This window comes from Sminthopsis crassicaudata, chromosome 1 (genome assembly GCF_048593235.1).
Source record: "Sminthopsis crassicaudata isolate SCR6 chromosome 1, ASM4859323v1, whole genome shotgun sequence".
Classification (NCBI taxonomy): domain Eukaryota; kingdom Metazoa; phylum Chordata; class Mammalia; order Dasyuromorphia; family Dasyuridae; genus Sminthopsis; species Sminthopsis crassicaudata.
Window position 1 is genome coordinate 274,928,369 of NC_133617.1, and position 24,514 is coordinate 274,952,882.

The 24,514-nt window shown below is 30.1% G+C and overlaps 1 protein-coding gene across 14 annotated transcripts in view; it reads left to right on the forward strand.

Moving 5' to 3' along the window:
* CSPP1 (centrosome and spindle pole associated protein 1) overlaps positions 1 to 24,514 on the forward strand; it is a 125,091-nt gene that overhangs the window by 66,189 nt on the left and 34,388 nt on the right. For 9 of the 14 annotated variants that reach the window (XR_012484336.1, XR_012484335.1, XM_074278826.1 and 6 more), the window contains 10 exons: positions 89 to 130; positions 2,526 to 2,728; positions 6,516 to 6,643; positions 7,027 to 7,102; positions 9,571 to 9,700; positions 11,688 to 11,835; positions 17,594 to 17,746; positions 21,224 to 21,336; positions 22,714 to 22,863; positions 23,370 to 23,519. Coding sequence is in view for 12 of the 14 variants with exons in the window: in XM_074278826.1 (XP_074134927.1) it covers positions 89 to 130; positions 2,526 to 2,728; positions 6,516 to 6,643; positions 7,027 to 7,102; positions 9,571 to 9,700; positions 11,688 to 11,835; positions 17,594 to 17,746; positions 21,224 to 21,336; positions 22,714 to 22,863; positions 23,370 to 23,519 (1,293 nt within the window). In the remaining 2 variants the exon portion in view is untranslated. The remainder of the gene's footprint in view (positions 1 to 88; positions 131 to 2,525; positions 2,729 to 6,515; positions 6,644 to 7,026; positions 7,103 to 9,570; positions 9,701 to 11,687; positions 11,836 to 17,593; positions 17,747 to 21,223; positions 21,337 to 22,713; positions 22,864 to 23,369; positions 23,520 to 24,514) is intronic. The other 5 variants (XM_074278830.1, XM_074278828.1, XM_074278831.1 and 2 more) reach the window with 5 other exon arrangements.

The following is a 24,514-nucleotide window of genomic DNA, read 5'->3' on the forward strand; positions in this document are numbered from 1 at the left end:
ATAAGTATATTTTAGTAACTGTAAAAATTAAAATGATGTGAAAGTAACAATCTTATTTGTACTTCAATTTTGCAATTCTCATTATAAGCGGAATGGATTACTAACGTCATTGCAGCTAAGTAAAAAGGAGGTAATTATTTCTCTTATCTGAAATGCTGTTTTTATCTAGTTGAATAACTAAAATGCTAAAGGGAATATTTGGTCTTGAATGCATGTTTTGTGATGTATCATGGTACGTTGATGACTAAAAGTATTTAAGAAAATGAAAAAAGTTTATGAAAAAGTTAGGCTTAGAAAAAGATAAAGTAGTATAAGATAAAATTATTCATATTGGTTAATTTTTGATTATGTTCAAATTCACATTTTAATTATTGCGCTAGTTTGCTCTTGCCACCTACCATGCTTTTGAGTGGCTTTCTCATAAAGCTATAACAAATATGTACTCAGAAAATACAAGCTCATTTTAACTTTAGTCTGAATCATTACTAGAAAGCTAAATAAGCTACAAAAGATGTAATAAAATCAAAAGGAATCAAGAATACAAATTATTGGTGATCATCTGTACTCTTCGCATTTCTTAGCACATATAATTGGGATTTATCTCAATATCTAAAACTAAGTGCATTTTAGTAGGAAGAAATACTATGATAGGTTGAAAATTCCAACTTAGTAAGCTTTTAAAATTATAGACATTTCCTACCTTGAGATAAGTTATGTCCATATTCCACTTTGGAATATGGAACACATTTCTGTTATAAACTAAGTAGTTTGCTAACATTTTAAAGTTAGAAGTGACTATAGAAATCATATACAGAAAAATATTTGTACATATTAGGAAGATTTCCAAGCCAGCCCACAAAATCATATTTAATTTACATCATATATGAAGTAATGGCTTTGACTCACAAATTCTTCTAAGACTTCCGAGAACCCTAAGTTCTTAGGAATATCTGTCTAGTATGATCTTTGAGCCTCTTTGTACCCCTGAGGGAGATATATGAAGTGAGAGATGGGAGCATTGTTGGAGGCTTAAGCTATTTGTTACCTTTCAGAGAAGATATTTGGTAATTCAGAGATCTTGAAAGGAAATGATTCTTACATCAAAGATAGGGAGGACTTCAGTGACAAGGTGGCACCTAGCTATTTGTATCTTAATTATTGATAAATTAAGTATTATTGGCTTTTGAGACTACTTGCTTATAAAGAAAGTTTTTGAAACCAATATGGTACAAGTATATATACGTGTGTGTATGTGTGTGTGTACATGATAGAATGAAGTTTGTAGTTGGCATAGCATTATACTTATATATACTTACATATAAGGTTGTTATGGGTTCTGAAGATCTTGACACTTTTTTCTATTTGAACAAAATTCAGATTATTTTGGATTAAATACAGGAAGTATAAGACTGCTAATGTTTAAGTAACATTGATGTTACTTTTGGTGAGCTAGTCTTAAAAGAGTATAAAATTCAGAAGAATTAATGACAGTATTGTACATCAATAAGGCTTTTTCATAGTCTAACAAAGGCCTTTTCTCACAACAACCCTAGGATGTAAGTGATACAAATATTGTTTTTGTTGTTTTTTAATTATTCAGTTATGCCTGAAATCATAACCTTATTTGAGTTTTTTGGGGCAAAAATACTGGAATGGTTTGCCATTTTCTATTTTAGCTCATTTTTCAGATGAGAAAACTAAGGCAAATAGGCTTAAGTGACTTGCCCAGGGTCAAACAGCTAGTTAGTGTCTGAGATCAGATTTGAACTCAGGAAGGGGAAATCTTTCTGACTGCAGGCCTAGCATCACCTAGTTGCCTCCATTATTTTGTAGATGAGGATAAGTGATGTTCCTGTTGCCGGAGGGATCAGAACTAGTTCAGTGGCTTGGTAGAAATGTCTAGTCTACAGCTTCCAATGCATCCTGGACCAGTATTGTAAAGAAAACCATTGGTAAACTCTAAAGTGCTGTACAAGTATAAGCTGATGGGGCTAGTGTTCCAATGCCCAGGGAAGTGCACCTCTTTAGCTCCTGTGCCCATGACCCCCATCTAGTCTTTCAAGCTGTTTTTACTGTGCCACCTGTATAGGGAGAAATGTAGCTCCCACAAAAAAGAGCCCTGGCTTCTGTAGCCTTTAGCACCTTCTTCAGTCCTTTTTTTATTCTGTCAGTCTTTCATTCACTCAATTTTTGTGGGCCTTAGTTTCCTGATCTGTAAAATGATGAAATAATACTTTTCATCATTTTTGTGATGAAGCATAAATGGCTGAAGAATTTTTGGGTTATTTAATTATATCATTGGAGGTTAGGAATGATTATCTTTTTATTTTATTTTATTTTTTTTTTTGCGGAGACAATTGGGTTAAGTGACTTGCCCAGGGTCACACAACTAGGAAGTGTCTGAGGCTAGACTTGAACTCAGGTTCTGACCTCAGGGCTGGTGGGAATGATTATCTCTTAAAGCCCCTTTCAGTCATTAATATCAATGTATTTGCAGAATAATCATTTATTTTTTTTCCTTTTAGCCTGATAGACTAAAACAGTTAGGTATGAGCTCAAGATATTTTGAAAAGAAGTTTTCACTTTTTGAAGAGAGGATTCCACCAGAAAGGCCCAAAGTAGCTTTCCAATCACCTCTTCCCGCCTTATCTGACCTGCCTAGGACATCTTTAAGTGAAGACTTTAACCAAGGGCTCAACACCACCCTTGGTGAAATGATGTCGTCCAGGTGCTTATTTATAATGTGTTTTTTTGTTTGTTTATTTTTGTTTTTAGGAATTAGGTAAGCTATTATTTTTGACATTTAGATGAATGTGAATTTAATTATGAAGAAAATACTGTTCTTAGAGAATTGTCAAGTTCTTTGAAATTGTTTCTTCAATTACAGCATTTGATTTTATTACTCTTAGTTCCTGTCTCTGTGAAACCAAGTAAAATTATTAAACCTTTTTTTATCCCTTTTAGATGAATGCAGATTTCTTTAAAATTTGTATTAGGTTTTATTTTAGAATTATCATTCTTTATAATATCCCTTTGAAAATATGTAAACTCTACGTGTTACTAATTTTGGAAATTTCCACTTGGCAAACATTGAATTCTTCCTTTAATTTCTTAAGAAAAAAAAGTTGAGTTTGGCCTTGTTTTTTTTTTAGATATTGATCATATTAACTGGTGTCTTTCTTAAAAAAAAAATTTTTTTATGACAAGTTAAAAAGCTTTAATGCCTAAGATAGGCCTCAGTTATCATAATAAATTTTCAACCCTATGAATTGCATATTATATTGAAGTTTAAAGAATTGATCGTATTCAGTACTTGAGATCCATAAATGTAAGTTATCTATGCATCATTCCTGTTACTTTACTGCTAGCTATTACTGTGATCTGTAATATAATTATTCTTCATGCTATCACTATTCTAGCCATAAAGTATTTTTTTTTCTTTATTTCAAAGGTGCTGCTGTTAACATTGCTATTTCCTGTGTTGTATTACCTATTGTCAGATCTGATATCTATTAATGACAGATTGGATGACAATATTGATATATAGTCAGTAAAATTAAATATAGTTCATAAAGTTAAAAGAGATGAGGACTACTCATTTCCTTTGTTTTTAGCTTTTCTGATGCATTGCAGATAGTTGAAAAAATAGGACAAAGGGAAAAGAACGAGATTAGATGCCCAGTGAAATGTCTAAAAGACATACTTTTGAAGAAATCACTAATTTTTCATTGGTCCTTCCAAATTATTTTTAAGTAAAAAATATGAGACGAGTCAGTGGGGTTACATCAGAAAAGGGATGATGTTTCTGAGGAAGCAAAGTAAATGGATGTTTTTATCCTTTTCTTTTAGAAAACTTTTAATGGAATCAAACTTTTAATGGAATTCCACTGTTAGGATTATTAAAATTATAGAAATCTAGGGAGAAGCTTATTGTTGAGTAGAGAAATGGAAGCATACTACTTCAGTCTCTTTCTAAAGACATTAAAAAAGGTATTCTAAAAGTCTTAAAGCTTAAAACTTCACCAAGACATTTAGGACACCATATATATTAAAAATCACGGATTATATATCAAAGTATCATTTTTGAAATTAGCTCCTTCCTCTCTACTTCTTACACATTCCACTCTTTTTTTTTTTTTTTTTTTTTTTTTTTTTGCCTTCATGGTTTCAATGCCATAAGTTATTTTCCCATTTACAGGTCTAATTGAAGGTTAGGAGAACATGTAAATAACCCCATTTAATCTTTCTTTGGATTTTGGTTGAAATGGGCTTTTACTTTTCCATCGCTTTAAAAAGGAGAATACACTAATATCCCACTGCAGATGATAGATACGTTCTTATTAATAAAAATTTTAAAAATTTGAATGATGTTAGGATAGTTTCTTATAAGTTTATATTGATATTTGTGTTTATGACTGTATAATTTGTATGTGTATATGCTTTTAGATTTTTACTTATGTTTTCATGTTTCTTTAGTTTTACACCCACTGTGTGAGTCTATGAGAGTGTTTATGAACATGTGATATGTGTGTGTGTAAGGGAAATGTGGGATTCATATGAGTGGAGAAAAGTATACATTGCTAGAGATGAGTCCCAAGAATGGCCACATTCTCATGTCTCTATAAAGAACTATCCTAAGAACTGGGAGTAAAAATTCTATATATCTCTCCTGACTCCTCCTCCCTACTAGTAAGAGTTTTCTTTTTTTAAAAAATAACATAGTGATGGTGACTCCCTTCCAAATGGCATGATATATGAAAAATTTTAGTTGGCACCATTTACTTGTTAGTAGGGGAAGAGCAACGAATGTTATGTATGTGGAGGAGGGAATACTAGAGTCTGTGTATGTATGGGAAACATAGGTGTAGGAGAGGCACCTGGAAGGGATCTATATGGAGAAAGATATTTAGAAGTAACCTGGTGATAGATCTGTGGGAGAGCCATATGTGTAAGAGAAGTATGTGGGGGACATGGAAGGTTATATGGATGTTAGACATACAGAGATGTATGTGTGAGACATGGGGAGATGAATGCATGAGGGGGCATATGGCTGGAGATATTGAATGGAACACATGTGGGAAATAAGGGTACGTGTGTGTTTGAGAGGCACTTGGGAGCATGGGGCTATGTATGTGCCAAGTGGACTTGTGGGAGATAGGTAAGTGTTCCTGTGTAGGGAAGCATATAGACATGCAGATGTACAAATATCTGTGATTAAATGTATGTGCATATATAATACACACATATATACATGCATACACACATCTCACAATACAGGTATGCATTTGTATATTTTTATCCTTATGTTTACATATGGAAAGGGGTATGAATGTGTGTGTGTGTGTGTGTGTATTGGTATGTTTGTACACGAGGATATGCTTGGAGGTATGTGCCTGACTAGGAATGTGTTTAGAAGGCTTATAGGATCATGAAAAGGAGACTGAGTAGCATAGTAACAGAAAACTGTCAAATGAGTTTTCCTCCTTTCCTTTTGTCAGTTCCTTCCTTTTTTTTTCTTTTTTGAGCCTTCTCTTTTCGTTTTTTCTTATCCCTCCCAGTCCTATATTCCTTTGCCCTTTTTGTCCTTTCACGCTTTCTTTGTTTTTTTCCTCAACTTTTTCTTTCCCCTTCCATTTGTGGTGGAAGGAATTTGCAGATGGAATGAAAGGAAGAATGGTGGTAGGGGACCTGGGATGACATAAGAACACCAATTATACCCAGTCCTGCATCTTGGAGTACATTGGTGATAATAGGGTTTTCTCTTCTGCTTCTCTACCCCTATCATATTTCCTTCTCCTCTCCCCTTCCTCCCACCAATCAGGAATGGCTTTTTTTCATACCTCATTTAAAACTGATGGTTTTTTCTTCTTTGTTTTGAAGACAGTGTTCAAGTTATTTTAAACTTAAAAAGATAATATTGAATTAGCTAAGTTTTTTTTTTAAGTTATCACATATAAAAGTTCTATTAAGACAAGGAATAGCAAATTTCTGTTTACCCAGGAGCTAAATTAAGACTAATTGATATACTTTACAGATAGTTTTTAAAAACAATTATGTGTTGCTTTATTTTGGTTGCCAAAAAACATTTACTAAGAGGCTTAAGTTAACTAGCCTCTTTTAGAAGAAGAGAATACCTTTCTAATTTAAATTAAATGTATTTTAAAAGAAAATTTATTCTATCACTTTCTTTGTGGATTCACAGATTTAGATGTGGAAGGGAACTTAGTGACACAGTAGAAATCCTGTTATCTTGAATTTGAGTAAAATATTAAAAAAAAACAACCCTCTGTATGCATTCCAAAAAAAAGCCATCTAAATTACTTCTTTTATCAACACATGCTTGCAATTTAATTTCTTTTTCTAATTATCCTTGAATCTGTTATATTAAGATATTCTATAGCAAATATTGGATTTGTAACAATAAAATTCTGCTATACAGGATCTTTTTAATCTTAATATCTTTTTAGCTATACAATGAAATATGAAATAGATTTTCTAACTTTATTTTGATATAGGATTACATCTCTACCTCCACCTCTTCCCCCTCCACCTGCACCATCTTTGCTCAATTATCGAACTCCTTATGATGAAGCATATTATTTTTATGGGGCCAGGAATCCTTTGGATCCCAGTCTTGTATATTGTAAGTTAATGCTACAGTAAGTATGTTATCTATTTGTTCAAATAGGAAAATTGGTTTCTTGGTGGAAAATATGAAGACAGGTTTTTGAAAAATATTTGAATGAGAACAGTAATACAGTACATGTGCATCATTTTATTAGCTCTTGAAAAAATACATTATTTTAAAATTCACAGTGATACACAGTAATGATTACTGCTTTATCATTTTTTTAAATGTGCTTTTTTTCCTTTAGAATTGCTAAAGTAGAATAACATGATAGACTTTTGTGTGTGTGAGTATTTAGTCTTTTTGCTAATTTTTTTTCTTCATAAGTCTTTGTTCTAGATGCTCATATTTTTTAATTGATATTTAATATTGATTGCATATTTTTTTATTTTGTCTAGATAACCCAGGAATGATGGGAATACCGCCACCAACCTTGAGTGCTCCTGATACTCATGAACCAGTAGGACCCATTGTGTAAGTCTCTATAAAAAATTTTAATTTTAGGAGGGATGTAAAATATCCTCTCTTAGTTAACTACTTCCTATTATAGACTGTGCATATATATACATATGTGTGTATGTATGTGTTTATTGATTATACTGTTTGCATATGTGGACATACTTTGATGTATTTCTGGTAAGAACACTAATGTTGTAGATAACAACCTATTCATGTGTTTCCATCTTAAGGCATTCTTGTCTATTTCTTGAGTAACTGGTCACACCTCCTGTTCTGATAATAAGTCCCCATGATGCTAAAGTTTTGTTTTTTTTTTTTTTTTTTTTGTTGTTGTTGTTGTTGTTATTGTTGTAGCCTAATTACACCTAGCATCTGATCTTCTTTAATTTTTTGGAGCTTAGTATTATTACATGACTTGTAGCTGTAGTTGAAAGAATATTGATTTTAAAGAGATGGACATTTGTTTCATGGAGAAGCTTTGAGGTCATTATAATTATTGCATGGTTTTTCCATAGATAGTTGATTCCAGTGTCTTCGTCTTACTCAATTCTGGATCCAATTTATTGTCTGTCTTTGGTGTCACTCCCAAGATACTTGAACTGTTGAACCATCAAATTGCAAATCATAATTTGGTTAATAAACATTCTTTATCTACTTGGTTTTTCCTCTGTGGGTTAACACTTAATCTAATTATGTTTTTTAAAGCCCACTAAAGAACATTGATCAAAGGCATAGGTTGGATGGTAGACAGTGGGAAATTCAAAACATAATAATTTTGTTTCCTTAACTAGTTTCATTCCTATTTTTCCTTTTTAATCCTTGCTCCAACCCCATGTCAAAGGATCTTTAATTATTTTATTTGAAAATTAGCTCTTTCTTAACTATCACATTTTTATGATTGTTAGGTTACATTTTTGTGTTGTAGCTACATTGGGTAGTGTTCATTTAATTGTTTTGAAAGATATCCTTAGACTTGGAAATGGAAGAAAATGCTACAGTATTTTTTTGCCTCATGAAATACATCAAGAGTTGTAACTCATACTTCACCTGTGATCCATGCAGCTCAAAAAAAAAAAAGCACTGGAAATACTATTTATTATGAGCTGGACACTGTGCTTTTATTTAGCATCATATTAGATTATATTGTTTATTTTAGGAATCTTAAAGTCAGCTATTGTTCATTATTTCATATCAAGCCTATGATTAAGAGAAGTCTTTGTTAGATCTTTTTCATTGTCAAATTAAGTATTCTGTACCAGTTTTTAACAACTGGTTTTTGTTCTTTCTACTTATTTAGCCCATTACCTGAATATCTCAATTGGTTTTGCCCTAGTATTCAACCTGTCAGCATTAATTTTAATATGGGTCTATCAGTTTGATGTCAGGTATCTGGAAGGAAAATAGAATTTAGAGCAAAAAAAAAGAAATCTATTGTCCTTCTTCACTCACATGTTTTTATTTAGATAGACTACTAGAAACAGTGCTGTAGACTAAGAACATCCACTTAGCTGAATGTCACTGCTAGAAGGTCTCTGATAGGTTTTTTTTTTTTTTTTTTTAAATATGCTGAGGAGATTTAATTTTACATTCCTGCATAGGTTAGTAGGCACGTTTTTGAAATGTCAAACAGTCTTTTATTTCCTATTCTGAAGCGCAAGTCCCTCCCTGGATTTCCTATTAATTGAGTGTTTCAGAAGTTACAGAATGAATCTCCACCCCGATAAGCATTGTTTTCTTATACATTTTTTCTATATGCTCCATACTAGTATTGTTCTGCTTGTTTGCATTTGTCCTTTTGATTATCACTTGTCTTATAACATGTTGCAGTTTATTTTGTGAGTCATATTTTAATAATGTGATTTTTTTTTTACATACAAGTATGTATTCCTTATGCAAGGGATATGTTCCTGAGAATGCTTATGAAAATTGAATTTTTCTAAATAAAGAGATATTTTAAATGCACCAGGAGATCTAATAACTTATTGTTTGGAATAATTTTATAAAGTCAAGTTTTATGTGTAAGGCAAAAATTCCCTAATTTTTCTTTTTTGTACGTTTGGATTTTTAAATGTCAGCTTTGCTTTAAGTTGTGAGGCTCACGTGTTCTGTAGTTTAAGTCACAGAATATTCTGTGGCTCTAGGGGGTTATATGTACTTTATTTTCTCTCACTACTTTTTAAATTTTATTTTTGTTCATGAATCTTCTATTCATTTTGAACATTCATTGTATTGATAATTCTTTTTTGCACTACCAAAATAATGTCTAAACATAATTTACATATTCAGTCTTATTTATTATTCCAGGCCTTTGTTATTTTTCCTCCTGACGGATTTTTGGAGATGATGTATTTGCTGTGTAGTCCACTATTTCCCATCCCAAAGTTATCTTGTTCTCATACTATAGATTCCATGCTGTTTCAATAGAGTATTTTGTTGTAATTTTCTAAATACATTTTACATTATTAATTATATGTTTCAAACAGGAACAAAAATATTTTGAATGAACTGAGCACTGTGAGTGATAGAACAAGAACAGGAGGACTGATTTTTGAAGATAAACCAAGGCCTACAAAGGAATCAGTTCAATCTTATCAATATGATTTGCAACAACAGGTATAAAATAGGATTTCAAAGTATATGTGGGGGAATTATTTGGGAGAAGAGAATTAATTCATATTTATTCTAAAACTCTGGTTGATTCTCAGTGTTATGTATTTGCCAATAATTCTCTTAAGTGTTTTTGATTTAACTATATCCAGCGTTTAGGCAATGTAAAGTTTACAATTGCAGTTTGTTTCATGTAAGTGAACACCTTGTCCTTTTAGGAATTAAAGTTCACTCAGACTTGCATTTAACAAAATTCTTTGTTTAGGAGAAAATGATTCTTTGATTAAAGTCCAAATTTAGGCCAGTTTAAACAGTTTTTCTGGTTTCATCATAATAGCAAAATTAAGGATCTTAACTACCTTAAGGGTCTAGGTTGCCCATTATTAAATATATGTGAAGAACTGATGCTAAGTATAATATTTCTTAGCAGAAAATAGTATGGTTTTTTTGTTTTTTTTGTACATGGATATCCTACTCAGTGCCATTAATTGGTTTCATGAAAATATAACCTTAATCAAACCTTTGTTGCATAGGAATGACCTATAATAGATTGAAGTGTAACAATAAGTTTGGGAAATGGGAGCCCAAAGTTTCAAAGAGAAGCAGAGAAATGGAATTTGTAGCAGTATGAACCTGAGAATAGAGTAAAAGAACGTTGGTTATTTGAGCCTTATCAGAAAAACTCTTAGCTCACTTTTGATTTATTAGGGTAAAATAAGCATGATTCTACTGACAGATTTTTTAAATATTAGTATTGCATTTAAATAATTTAACACATTTAGAAGTAGCTATTTAACAGTTGACTCTTGTTTATTTTTAATATATTCTCCCCAAAATTTACTTTACACCAATGTAAAGTTTGCCCTCTAGTTGTGTTTTAGCCACCTTCATGCAAAGATACAGTTTTATTCTTGAATGTGGTGGTTCCAGGATTCATTTTTATGTATGCTTTTCTTGGAGATATTTATCCCCGATTATACAAGGAATTTTGTTCAGATATATAGGCATTATCTAATTCAGGAGCAAATTGTGTTTCTAAAATTTCTTTTTAAAAAAATTTAACAAATACTTAAAAAAAGAATATTTCTATATGTACAATATAATCAAAAAAGAGAACATATGTATACAAATCCATAAATTTCTATTATATACAAGCTAAATTAAAAACAACAGTGTATAATAAATTAAACATGTTACTCTCAAAGTTGTCCTGAATGCTTGTGTTTTCCTCTGAATGCATTACTGTTCCTTTTGATGTATTTAAAAGATAACTCAAATGAGTCTGCTTTTTCTCTTTTTTTTTTTTTTTTTTAACAATATTGTTTCTAGCTTCCCCTCCCCTTCTTCCTCCTTTCCACCCCTAGCCCTCTCAAGTAAAAAAAAAGGGGGGAACACAGTCCTTATAATAAATAAGCATAGTCAAAGAAAATAAACTCACTAGTTATCTAGTCCAAAACTGTCTTTCTAAACCTTGACTCTAATGCCTTAGAAACAGTAGTCATTCGATTCTTCAGGAAGCCTACAGATAGCCTTCTTAATTGATGATATAGTACCACTAGTAGCTCTGAATCCCTTATTCCTCTGATTTCTGAACCTGATACCAAGCTTTAGTATTCCAGAATTGCAAGTAGCTTTAGGAATTGTGTAGAGTTAGAAAATCTGGAAATTACTTAGCTTCCAAATCAGTGTAATTGGAGGAATCTAGACTGGAGTATTAAGAGCTTTCATAGAAATACACTAAGTAACATAGACAAGATACAAAAGTCTATTGCAATTTTGGATGGAGAATAGGAAAGGATGATCATTGGTGGAGGAAAAATGAATGAAAATATATTTGAGAATTAAATACCTCTTTAAAAGAATTAGCTAGGGCTTACTTTTTTTTTTTTTTGCAGTGGTTTGGATAAGAGGAGTAAAGTTAATAATGGCATTGCTTTCTTGATTGTGTCAGACTGGTAGTACAACATTGTAAATTGTTGCTCATTGTGTTAAGATACGAGAAAGAGAAGCAAGACGGAGGAAAGAGCGAGAAGAAAAAGAAGAATATGAAGCTAAACTTGAAGCTGAAATGAAAAATTACAATCCCTGGGGAAAAGGTGGAGGGGGTGCTCCACTCAGAGATGCCAGAGGAAACCTGATAAGTATGTTGGCTTTCTTGTTTCTTTTCTCTTGGAAAAAATGTGATTCTTTCTGCTCTTTATTTTGGGAGAAAGTTAGGAAGGATATATTTTTCTGAATTGATTCTCTTCCATTAAGTAAATATACTTCATTGCCATTTATATATTCTCATTTTTTGGATAGAAGAATAACTTAATACTATTGAACTATAAGACAGTTGTAATAATATTAGGGTAGAAACTTCCAAGTAATTTTAAAATAAAATTTTTATACAGACTGGTAGATTAATTAAAATTATTACTTATAAGAAATTTGCCTCATTTCAGAATTTTATGTTTTTTTGAATCCTAGTCTTAACAAATTTTGGTACACTAGTACTTATTACATGGCATAATAGTAAAGCTAAAAATGCGTAGGTTAAAAAATGCTTTTCACATAATATAGGAAGCTGATTTAAAGTATTCTGTTTTTACTTGTGCCCATGAAATAAAAAGTTAAAACAAGATAAAACCTAGAGGGAAAGTTGAGTGATGTTTAAATATATATTATGATTGAAAATATATAAGGAGGGAGAAATAATTGTAAAAATTACTAAAATAATTAGAAAGTACCTGTCAAAGTAAATGAAAAAAATGTTGATCTTAAATTACCTGTTAAATAGCCCAAGAGGATAGAGAATTATTTGAGAATGCCTTCTGAATATTATTAAGGATGGTAGTTACTAAAAGAAGGTGCCTTAGACTATTGTTTAAGTCCAGGATAATAAAGGATGTTAGCTTATTTCTTGTTTTGATTGTAACTTATTTTTTTAAAGTGGTAATTTCTAAAATTGTATATTAACTCAATTTATCCTAAAGTTTCCTCTTGGATCATTACTTTGTCTTGGAAATCTTGAATTTATGGTCTAAAATAGCTTCTTAGAAATTTTTGGCCTTCTTGTTTTTAATATCTATTGCAAGTAAGGATAAAATATTGTTCTTGATATAAATAGTCATGAAATTTGTGGATTATGGCACATATTATAATAATTCTTATAAGCTACAGTCCATATTAGTATACAAAAAATTTTACAGTAAAATGTTGAAATCCAATACTAAATAATTTCCATTTCTAACATTAGTAAATATTTTATAACCTCAAAAATTGTATGCCATGTTGTTCTAGGTTCTTCGGGTGAATTCAGAAGTTGGGAGGAGGTAACTGAGCTTTCTCATCCCCAATACTTATCAGTAAATGCTTTCTAAATCAAGTTATTTGGCAAAAATTACCTTTATTCCATTAAAAAGTGGTAGTAAAATCCAATTCGCAAATCATATACATATTCTGCCCAGTGAATTCATAAAGGATTTATATTTACAGTTGGCTGGATCTTGTATGAAAAGCAAATGTGGATGCTACCAAGCTAAATTTCAATATTTCCAGCTAAAGGGAGTGCTCCTTTCTGTTGCTCTATCACCTTTTTTCAAATTTATTTAACTATCAGGATCAGGTTGCAAGATGAATATTTTTTTTACTTACTTTATCCTTTTTTCTTTTTCAATTATCAAGCATTTATTTTCCTTCCAAACCTCCCCCTAACTGGAAAAAAAATTAAGAATACAGCCTTTGTAACAAATATACATAATTAAACAGAGTAAATTCCTATAATGATCATGTTAAAAAATGTTCAGGATGTATCAGAATGACCTTAACTGTTACTTGGGGATGAGTAAAATGTAGAAGTTATTCAAAAAGAAGAAAAAAATTGAGCTTTTAGTATGCAAATTTATTACATTGTAAATGTTAAATGTTTCAAAGAAATTCATTAATTTTTAAGGTACAAACAAAAATGATTATTATAAATTTTACTTAACAGAAACATTTCTTTTACTTACAAAAGAAATATCAGAATGAGATGGGATGCACTTACAGACAATAATTGATAATAATAACAATTATAATAACCATTACAATATTAACTTGATCAATCCCTTTAAGTAGAATTAGTATCCAGAATTCTGATACGGTTCACATTAGTCAAAATAAAGTGAATGAAAAAAGACACCCAGGACACATTATGTGAATTCACAGTAGAAATTTATTGTTAGGGCACTATTTAATGTATCAACATGGAAACTCACTTATTATGATAATTTGGGGAAAGAGTAAAAATCTATGGATTTTCTAGCTGCAGTTGTCATATTTTGAATAGCATTAGTTTCTTTTAACTTTTCTTTCAATTCCTGTTATTTGTATCTGGCTTTTATGTTATAAAAGAATTTTGGTATTACTCAGTTTTCTTCCTGAATTCCTCCTCAAAAAAAGTTTTCTTATAGGGAGATAAGATATAAAAATTCATTTTCTCCATGTATAGAATACAGTTTTTTAAAATATTAATTTAATTTTTTTCCCCTTTTGGAACTCATTTATAGCTTGTTCAAAAATTGTGTTCTTTGAAATCTATTTCTTGTTTATTTATTCTCAGAGTTTTGTATTTTTATAAATATTTGTCTGTTTTATTTTATTTTATTTAATATAAAAATCAGCTTGTGCTTTGGGAGAATGTATGACAAGAGTTGCTGGATCGTTTTAGAAATGTAGAGATTTTTAAAAGCAGTCTTTAACAGATACAGTTTTTTCCCCCCCACCATTGGTAGTTTTTGTTACTAAATCACAGGAAAGACTTGGGGATTCTTAATGTTTTCTCTCACTTTTTAACCTTTTAATTTTGGTTGATGTAAATTTTGTGGTGACAAAATATGTGTTCAAATTTGGAAAAAAAGAAAATAAAATGGGAAGCAAGGTAAGACTGAACAAAGAAGGGAAAATAATTAACTTTGTTTTATGTAATTAGGATGATTTAGGGGATATTTGGCACATTGTTCAAAGAAATATAATTTTTCCCATTTTTAATTATTAAGTTTTTTGTTATCTACTCTCATCTTTTTATTTTAAATTATGATGATCCTCAATTGCTAGTGACTCATCTACAGTTTGCGATAATGGGTAATCTTCAGCTGATTAATTAAGAACTGATTATGCTTTCATTTTATCAATGAGTTTTCTTTTAGATTTTTTTTATTCATGTAGGTGAACTATCTCATATTGTTCTAGTGGGTTATATAAAAACAAAGAGAAATGAACATTCAGTACTGGATTTAAAATGTATGTTGATTTCCCTTCCTAATAGTAATAGTAATAAAGAACATCTTCCTTTGTTCTTATTTAAAGAGCTTTTGGTTTATCCTCATTAGATCCTATTAATATTAAGTGAAGGTCCATTTATTCTGATGTTTTCTAGTGTCTGTTGTGAAAACTTTTTTCTGCATCTATTGATATAATCATATATTTCTTGTTTTTGTTATTAACATGGTTATTTGTTTATAGTTTTCCTAAAACTTTGAACCAACCCTTTGTTCCTGATATACATCTTGTCTTGTCATTGTGTATAATATTTATGATATATTGTTGAAATTTCCTTGCTAAAATTTTATTAAAATTTTTTTTGCATCAATATTCATTAGCGATAATAGCCTTTAGTTTTCTTTCTCTGTTTTGAATCTCCCTGATTTAGGAAGTATTAAAACCATATTCATCTTATGGAAGGAATTTAGTAGGGCCCCTTCTTTTCCTATTTTTAAAAACATTTTATAGTATTAGAATTAGTTGTTCTTTAAATGTTTGACAGTTCATTTGTAAATGTAACTGATCTTCTCCCCCCCCCCCCCCCCACCTTTGGGAGCTAATTTATAGCTTGTTGAAAAATTCAAAATTTGTGTTCTTTGAAGTCTCTATTTTTTCTATATTCTTAGCATTTTGTATTTTTATAAGTATTCATCTATTTAATTTAGATATGCATGTAATTAGAAAAAAATTCTTTATTTATTGAGCTTATGAATTTATTTTTTTCACTTAATACTGATAATTTATTTTTATTTTAAAAATCAGTTCAGTTTCTATTTTATTGGTTTCCCCAAGTCTGGCTCTCTCATTTTTTCAGTCACCCTTTAAATTTTTTTTTTTTTCTTTTGATTTTGTTACTTTTTTCTTTGATTTTTCAAGATTTCTATTTTGGACTTTAATTGAAGGTTTTTAATTTGTTTTCTAGGAGGTTTGTGTGTGTGTGTGGTTGTTCTTGTTGGTTGTGAATGCCTAATTTATTCTGTTCTTTTTTCTTTAAATAATGAAACTGATTAGAGATAAAAACATTTTCCCTAAAATCTGCTTTGATTTCATCCCCCAAATTTTAGTATGTTTCCTCATTGTCATCTTTAATGAAATTATTTATTCTATCATTTGTTCTTTGATTCATCTATTTTTAAAATTAAGTTATTGGGTGTCAAGTTACTTTTTAATATTTTATTCAGTGACTTTAATATAATTTTTATTGCATTGTGGCATATAAAAATGTACTTCTTATTTTTGCTTCACTGCATTTTTTGTTAGTTTTTATTCTCTAATGCATAGAAAGTTATAAAATATATATCCTCCTTTTTATTCCCATTCAGTAATTTGGCATTGTCTTAATACATTTTGCTTTCCTTTTTGCATGGCCTCTTTTTGTCATTTAATTGTTGCTTATACACTACTTTTCAGATCCCATCTCTGTTCCATTGCATAAGCTATATTCCTATTCCTGTAATGCACTTCTTTCTCACTGTTGCATTTTAGAGTCTCTGTCTTCCTTTCATAGCTCAGTTATTACATTTCACGGCTGAGTAGTCTTTCCCTATTGAAATTACTTTGTATTATTTTGTATGTTATTTGAATATGTTTTTGTTGTGTCACTTAGTAGAATGAAAACTACTGGAGCTTGGGGATGGTTTACTCTTTATCTCTGTATTTTTAAGACCTATCAGAATGCCTGAAATTTAGTCTTTTAATATTTGCTGAATTGAAAATGAAACAAATTGCTTCTGTTGAATGTCTAAGCCATTTCTAATTTATCATCCATGAATCTACCCTATGGTTTCCAACAATTATTTACTATTTTACCTCTTTGCTAGTCCCTAATTCACCTTAAAAGTTTCTCATGTGCATTCTTCACTCTTGAGAAATGCTTTTTTTTTCCTTTTTTTTTTTAATGGATATTTATTTATTCTGGGTACATTCTGTATTTGCCTTATTTTGTCCCTTGTGTGTGTTCTATTTCCCTGCTCTTTGAGGGCAAAGATATTTTGATTTTAATATATCCAGTACCTCACACACTGCCTTATACATAGGTAGTGAGCACTTAGTTACCGTTTATTGAAGTGAACTGACCCCTATTTCCAAATCTTTGATTCCTATCATGTGATTATTATTTGTCATTAGGGGAAAGTAAGTAGATAAGACAGCAGCTACATTCAGTTAAATTATTGCCATCCTTAATTTACTGCTTTATTACATATTAACAAGTCATTTAAAAATAGAATTACCAAATTCTGAAGTCACAGTAGATAAACGTTAACATAACTATGTTTAATTGTTTGTAAAATAATTCTGTTCATTTTTCATGAATATATGCTATAATTTTCTCAATTTCTCCACTAATTTACATTTTTAATGTTACAGGATCGTTTCAGTTAAGGTCTTCCTGTAAGCTTTGCTAATTAAAATAAAATTTCAATACCACAAGATAACACTTTTTCTTTACCATTATTTTCTTCCTTCTCTTATTTCAGCATTTTATGTTCTGATATAAAGATGGTAAAATATTGCTTATTTTTAAAAAACCCATATATTTGTACACACACAAACATAGTAAGCATAACAACTTGAAAATGTATTTTAAAAAATAAATGGCTTATTTTTCCCTCTTAGCTGATTTGAATAGGATGCACAGACAAAATATAGATGCCTACCATAACCCAGATGCAAGAACACATGAAGATAAAAGAGCTGTTGTCTCTCTAGACCAAAATTTAGCCACAACAAATGCTGAGAACCTAGAAGATCCTGCAAATACAAATTCAGGTTTTTAATCACATTTTATTACATTTCTAACGTATCATCTATCTTTTCCTTTTACGTATAACAGTTCTAGTAAGAATATTTTTACTCTTATGATATAAAACATATATTGACCAAGCTATTAAGACAGATTTTTCTTCACAAGTCTCTTTTTGTCTATTTGCAATTAATCTGTATGTAGTTTGCTGCTTAACATGTAATTGCTTCTCAGTTTATATGACTGCTTGTTGATTTTCTTTTTGTATGGAGTGTTTGAGGGTGAGGCTTTTTGAGGAGCAGTGTATAGCCAAAGTTATAAATACTCATAATGTTTTTACTTCTTATTATTTGTTTAAATGTTTTAAGAGACCATATGGTAGCTGGAGTCGGAAAAACCTGGGCTCAAATTCTGCCTCTTACATAATAATTCTGAACATGGGCATATACATATACATATATATATATATATATATATATATATGTATATATATCACTTATACTCTAGGTTCTCTAGGCAATTCCTTAAGAGCATGAGATATTGACTCAATGTAAGAAATTTCTACACTGAGAATTTCTAACACAAATGAAGTCATAGGTTTGAACCTAAAAATTAAATAAATGGTGGCCTTCCAGGAAAAACATAAGCTTCTTGAAGACAGAGACCAATTCATGTTTTTCTTTGTATATCTAATGCCTAATGTAGTGTCTTTTATGTAGTAGGCATTTAATAAATTTTTACAGAATTAAATTAAAAATACATACACACACATATATAAATACATATATAAATTGATGTTTTGAGAGTTGTATATAATATCTGCTACTTAAAATTCAGCTTTATTCTGAGTCAAGTGTAATTAGGAAACTTTGATGTGTGCAGTTGACACAGTAGAGAGAACTGGACATAGTCAGAGACCCTATTATGAATCCTACCTTATTTGTTAGCCCTGTGTGACTCTTCCTAGAAAGTCACATAAGCTCTTTCAGCTTCAATTTCTTCATCTGGATAATGGGAATAATAATAGCACCTAACTGCTGGGATTTTTATGAGGATAAAATGAGATAATTTATATAAAGTATTTTACAAACTTTCTTGTCCTCAATGCAAATGTTATCCATCATTATTGTTAATTTAGTAAAGGTAATAGAAGAAAGAAATCCTAAAGGAGTTAAATTGATTATCTTAATTTTAAAAAAGACCTGGAAGGAGATGATTTTACTTAGCCTTTTGATTTGGATCATGCCTGAAAAGTCTTTTTTTATTTTCTTCTTTTTCTAGCTTTAGCTATCAAAAATAGAGAGCATGGATTCTCTGGCAAACAAAAGAATCTTGAAGATTCCCTTCATTGTATATTAGAATATCTGTCAACATTAGTGTTTCCATGTTTAAAACAGATTGCAAAATACTAAGTAACTGTGATAGTATGAAATTATTCTTGATGTACCACTATTATTTCTTCTACTATTTATATTATTTCCTACTAATTCTGCCATTAATGGAACAGAATCTTATTGTATAGCCACCTTTATTCTTATACTATCTTTATATCTATATTTATTTAATAAAATCTTTGTCTCCCCATTATATTTAAACATTAAAACACAAATTAAGACAAACAAAATTTAGTTCTGGAACCATTTATTGAATGCCTATATATGTAAATCGCTGTACTAGATTATATACTTTCTTTAAGCTTTTTGGATAAAAGACTTTAATACATTAATGCAATTGAAGTATTTTGTGAGATTAAAAAACTCTTATGCATAAATTTCATTCATTAAAGGCTAATATTAAAATATTACATCAGTGTTAAAAATCATTCAATTTATGTTATAGTATAAACTAGGTTATTTCACTTTTGAAGCAATAGGAAACTTAGAATATCTCTAAAAAAATGTTAAAAATTCTAAAACAGTCCTGTTTGCCCTAGTTTTTAGTCTTCATTGGTCCTGATTCCCAAAATTTAATTTTGTTTGTTGTTTTCCTCTAAATAGTATGTATCTTGCCTAATTTGTTAAAAAGTTATAACTTTATTTAATTTGTAGAGTCTCTGATTAGGCATACTTTTACCATAAGAGTATAATTCCAGTGGAATCTGGAAGGGAGCTTGTTTTCTTAGTTGCTATGTATTCTTATTTTTGGATCCACCTTCCTGTTGGCTAATAATTTATCTTGGCACGTGCTTTTTACTTGCTGACTTTTTTCTGTCTCATTTAAGCAGCATTAGACCTTCTTCATGTTGTATTTTACTGCTTGGTTTTGCTCTAAGTAACTTATCCTGTACTTCTCTGATAAATTTCTTTCCAATTATAACTGACTGTTTTCTCATCCTGTCCACTTCATCTGACTCTTTCTTCCAGGGTGGTAGAAACTGTGCTTATTATTATTTTGTTAGCCAGCTTAATTAACACATTCTCAATTTCATTAGAGTTCCTGGGGAGGAACTTCATGATGGAAATACAGTGTTTTTAATGAAAAAAAGTCCCAATCAGAAAAGTGATTGACAATTTTATTTTTTCTTATGCTAATTCTTTCATGTTCTGCTATTTAGGTTTAAATATTTTAAAAACTTTTTTTAACCTTTGCCTTTAGTTAATTTTAAACATAGACAAGTAAGCAAAATAAATTAGTAGTGATAGCTCATTGGCAAAGTAAATTTAGATATTGGAATGGAGTTCATAAGACTGAACAGAGATTTAAATATAGATTAAAAACACATTTTGGGGACAATAAAATTTCAACCGAAAAGAAAATAGCTTTTGGAAGGACATTGTGGCACTTTTTTTAAGAACTGAAATTTTTTAATGCTCCAAATTAAATGTGACACTGTTCATATGTGACATATAAACAAACTTTTTAAAAAAATTTTACATTATTCACCTGAATTTAGAGAAATCTTTTTTATTTTTCTACAGAAAATCTATAGCTATAGAGATGTAGTAAAAGGATTAATCCAAATTTTATTTAACATATAAATGGTAAAATTTATTTTTTAGGTTGAGTACATTAATAAAATTAGTCATTTAAAATGCTACACATATGTGCTTATATACATATATTACATAAGAGAATCTCAAAGTGTTTAAAGTAACCTCCTAAATAAAGGATATTCATATACATCAGCATACAAATGTATATTTTTTGTATTAAAAATATCTTTTAAAAAGCCTTTTCTGCAATGATAACTTTTGCCTAACAGTATTTTTCTTTCACTTTTTGTTTTGAAACTTTTTTATGTAGGTATATTTTTTGTTTCAGCTATTAGCTTTGTTTACATTTCACTGTGGCTCTTTATTTTTCCTTCTATTTTATCATTTTGGTCTGGGTTTGTTTGAATTCTACCCTATCACCATTATGTCTTCTCTGGTGAAATGAAACATTTAGTGTATTTTCCCAAAAGAAAAATTTAGAAAATTCTTCATCTCTTTTACCTTTGTTTTCAAAATAACATTTTTTTGAGCACATGTTAATTTTACACTTTGCAAAATATCTTTTTCAAGGTCAAATAGGTACACAGAGCTCTCCTTTTGCCCGGGGAAACATTTTTGGTGAGCCGCTAACTGAACTTCAGATTAAACAGCAAGAAGCTTACAAGAATTTTCTTCGTTTTCAGGTGAAATATACTAATTTTATCATGACAATTTCATTAGATATATATATTTTGCTAAATATATAAGAATGTTGCTAATATGAAATATGTTGCTAATATAGAGATTTGCCTATTAATATATTCTAAGTTCTAAAATGACATTCAGATATTTAATGTCAAACAATTTATATCATAAAGTCCATATAATGACTGAACAACAGAAACATACCAATATATATTCCCAAACATGATTTAAAAAAAACACCAAAAAAAAACCCCCAAACCAAAACCTAGCATTTTATTTTTCAAATATCTGTAAAACTTTGTGTTCCTAATTTTTCTCCCTTTCTCCTCTTCCCCCTCTCCAAGACAACAAGCAATTAAATATGTTCAGTTCTTCTAAACATATCTCTATATTTATTATACTGTGCAAACAAAAATCAGATCAAAAGGGAAGGAAACAAAAAAGGAAAAAAAAAAAGAAACAAACGACAATAACAAAAAAGTAAAAATATTATGCTTTGATCCACATTCAGTCTCCATAGTTCCTTCTCTGGATTTGTCTGGCATTTTCTAAAACAACAAACATGTGCTTTTGCTTACATTATTTTATCTCTTCCCCACCCTCCTTTCCACTTATCTAACTTGTTCACTTTCTTCTAAGCCCACATAAAGTCCTTCATAAAACAAAGTTTTTTCAATAGTACTATCCTATGACCTTTCTATATCCCACCTCTCCCTCCTGAGTTTTTTTTTTTTTTTTTATATGTCAAACTGCCTGCTGGACATCTCTACTTAAATACCTTAAAACCCAATATATCTAAAACAGAACTTGTTTTATTTCTCTCTAATCGCACCCCTCATTTCTAACTTCCCTATTATTGGCCAGAATACCACAATCTAGGAGAAGTAGAAATAGGGAGGTTAGGAGAGATTATTGAGTTTGAGATGCCCATAGGACATATAAGTGGGCATCCCTGCCATGTAGTTGGCATTGTAGGTGTGGATTTGCATAGTGTGATAGTTCTAAACATGGGAGTTGATAAGGACAATATCTTTGTCCTGGAGTACACTCAGAATAGGGATTGTGGTCTGTAACATATTTTCTGAAAAGTTTAAGTTGTTTAACATAGCAAAAAAGCAGCATATTATCTTAGAATTTAAAATCATGGATGTATGTTTGAAGAAGTTTAAAATATGGCATTCACCTGAAAGGATTGTCAATGCAAAAATAGTACTGATTCTATTTTGCATTTTACCTAGGATGCATGTGGATGAGCAACAGTGTATCTAGAAACACATCACAAGATAATGACTAGTGTCCTTATGGAATGATTAAAAAATAAGGTATTCTAACTAGTCAATAGATGTAAAAAATTTATATCTGGATTTATTCTCTAGATTGAGGAAAAGAAACAAAGAGAAGAAGCAGAGCGAGAGAGGCAGAGACGTGAAGAAGAGAAAGAAGAAAAACGCCTAGCAGAACAAAGGGCCAGAATTCAACAAGAGTATGAAGAAGAGCAAGAAAAGAAAAGGGAGAAAGAGGAAGAGGTGTGCCAATTTAATCAATTCTTTTTTTTTTTTTTTAAATCATAATGCTTAAAATTTTATGAGATTAGAAGTGTTTAATTCTTTATTAGCTTTTATGTGAAAAGAGGGTTTGGTGAATGATGTATGATGCCATAAAAATTATTTTGGAGCTTATTTTAATCTTTTAGAAAATATTAAATTAATATTTATTTAAATATGTACAATCTAGTGTCACAAATATATTTATTAAGGTAAAAGGTTTTTTTAAGTTGGAAAAATGAAAAATCTTTAAAAGCCAAAATTATTTTTATTCAACTTTGATAGTTCAGTATTAAAGATAGTATAAAAATTTTAATGAATGACAGAGGAATTGGATTTTTTAAAAAAGAGGACTTAAACTTTTGATTTGACCTTTTTCAGGCAATTAAAATACATAAGGGATTGTATGCCTTTGTGTTTGAATTTTTCTACTAATGATTTTTGGACTTTACAACATCTTTACAGCACTTTTAAATATATCTTTACAGCAAAGACTAAAAAATGAAGAGCTGATACGGTTAGCTGAAGAAAGACGAAAAGAGGCAGAAAGAAAGAAGAAAGAAGAGGAAAAAAAACATGATTTACAACTTGAACACTATTATGAACGAAAAAAATCAGATGGAGAACAGATAATAAGGGTATGTTTGAAAGTAAAATTTCAAAGAAATTGCTGAAGTTTGAGCCCTTGTTAGACCAACATCAGGAGAAAATCTGCTTTGTGCCCTCAAATTTTATGTGAAGATCATGCTACAAACCCAGTATATCATGGCATAAGCTTTGAGACAATGATAAGTTTCTTATTACTTCCACTAGAAGTTATACTTAGGCATTCACAATCAAAATTTTGCCTTGTTTCTTTTTGTGAACAAAGGCACACGTCATTAAGATAGCTGGTTTAAGACAATTCTGGCTTGGAACTTTCTTTCTATAGAGCAGTTTTCCTTTACACTCTTGGTCTAATTATAGCTGATTTAAGAAAACCTGAAATTTGACTTCATTTAAAAAATACGTTATGTGGTTATATTTTCTAAACTAGATTTACAGCATTGTTTTCTTCCTAAGCAAATCTTCTTAAACTAGAATATTATTTGATTTATACAACTTTGATTCATATAGGATTTTCAGAAGATCATTTAAAAATAAACCAGAGAGAATCTATATCTTAAAGGAGAACTTGAATCTAAAAGATCATCTGATTAATTCATCAGCTAATTGTTTACATTAATTTAAATTCTCAAGAATAAATGATTACTGATTGCATTGAGATAGGAAATTCAGGCATTTGGAAGTGAATGGAAAGAGTTTTTAATGAAGTTAATCAGTCAACAAAGCATTTATTAAGGATCTTCTTTGTTCTAGACAGTTTGATATTTACTAAGTTTACAAAGGCAGAAATGAAAACTATGTTAATAATTAATGAAAAATTATTAAGCATCTTCTGTGTCCTTGATATTAAGCTGTACTCGCTAGATTTCCAAAGACAGTAATAGTCCTGCTCTCTATAGAGATAGCTAGGTCACTCAGTGACCTGGACCTGGAGTTAGAAAGACCTGAGTTCAAATCCTTTCTTAGACATTTTCTAGCTGTGAAAAACTGGGGAAATTATTTAACTTCTGTCTTTAGAGGATTTGGA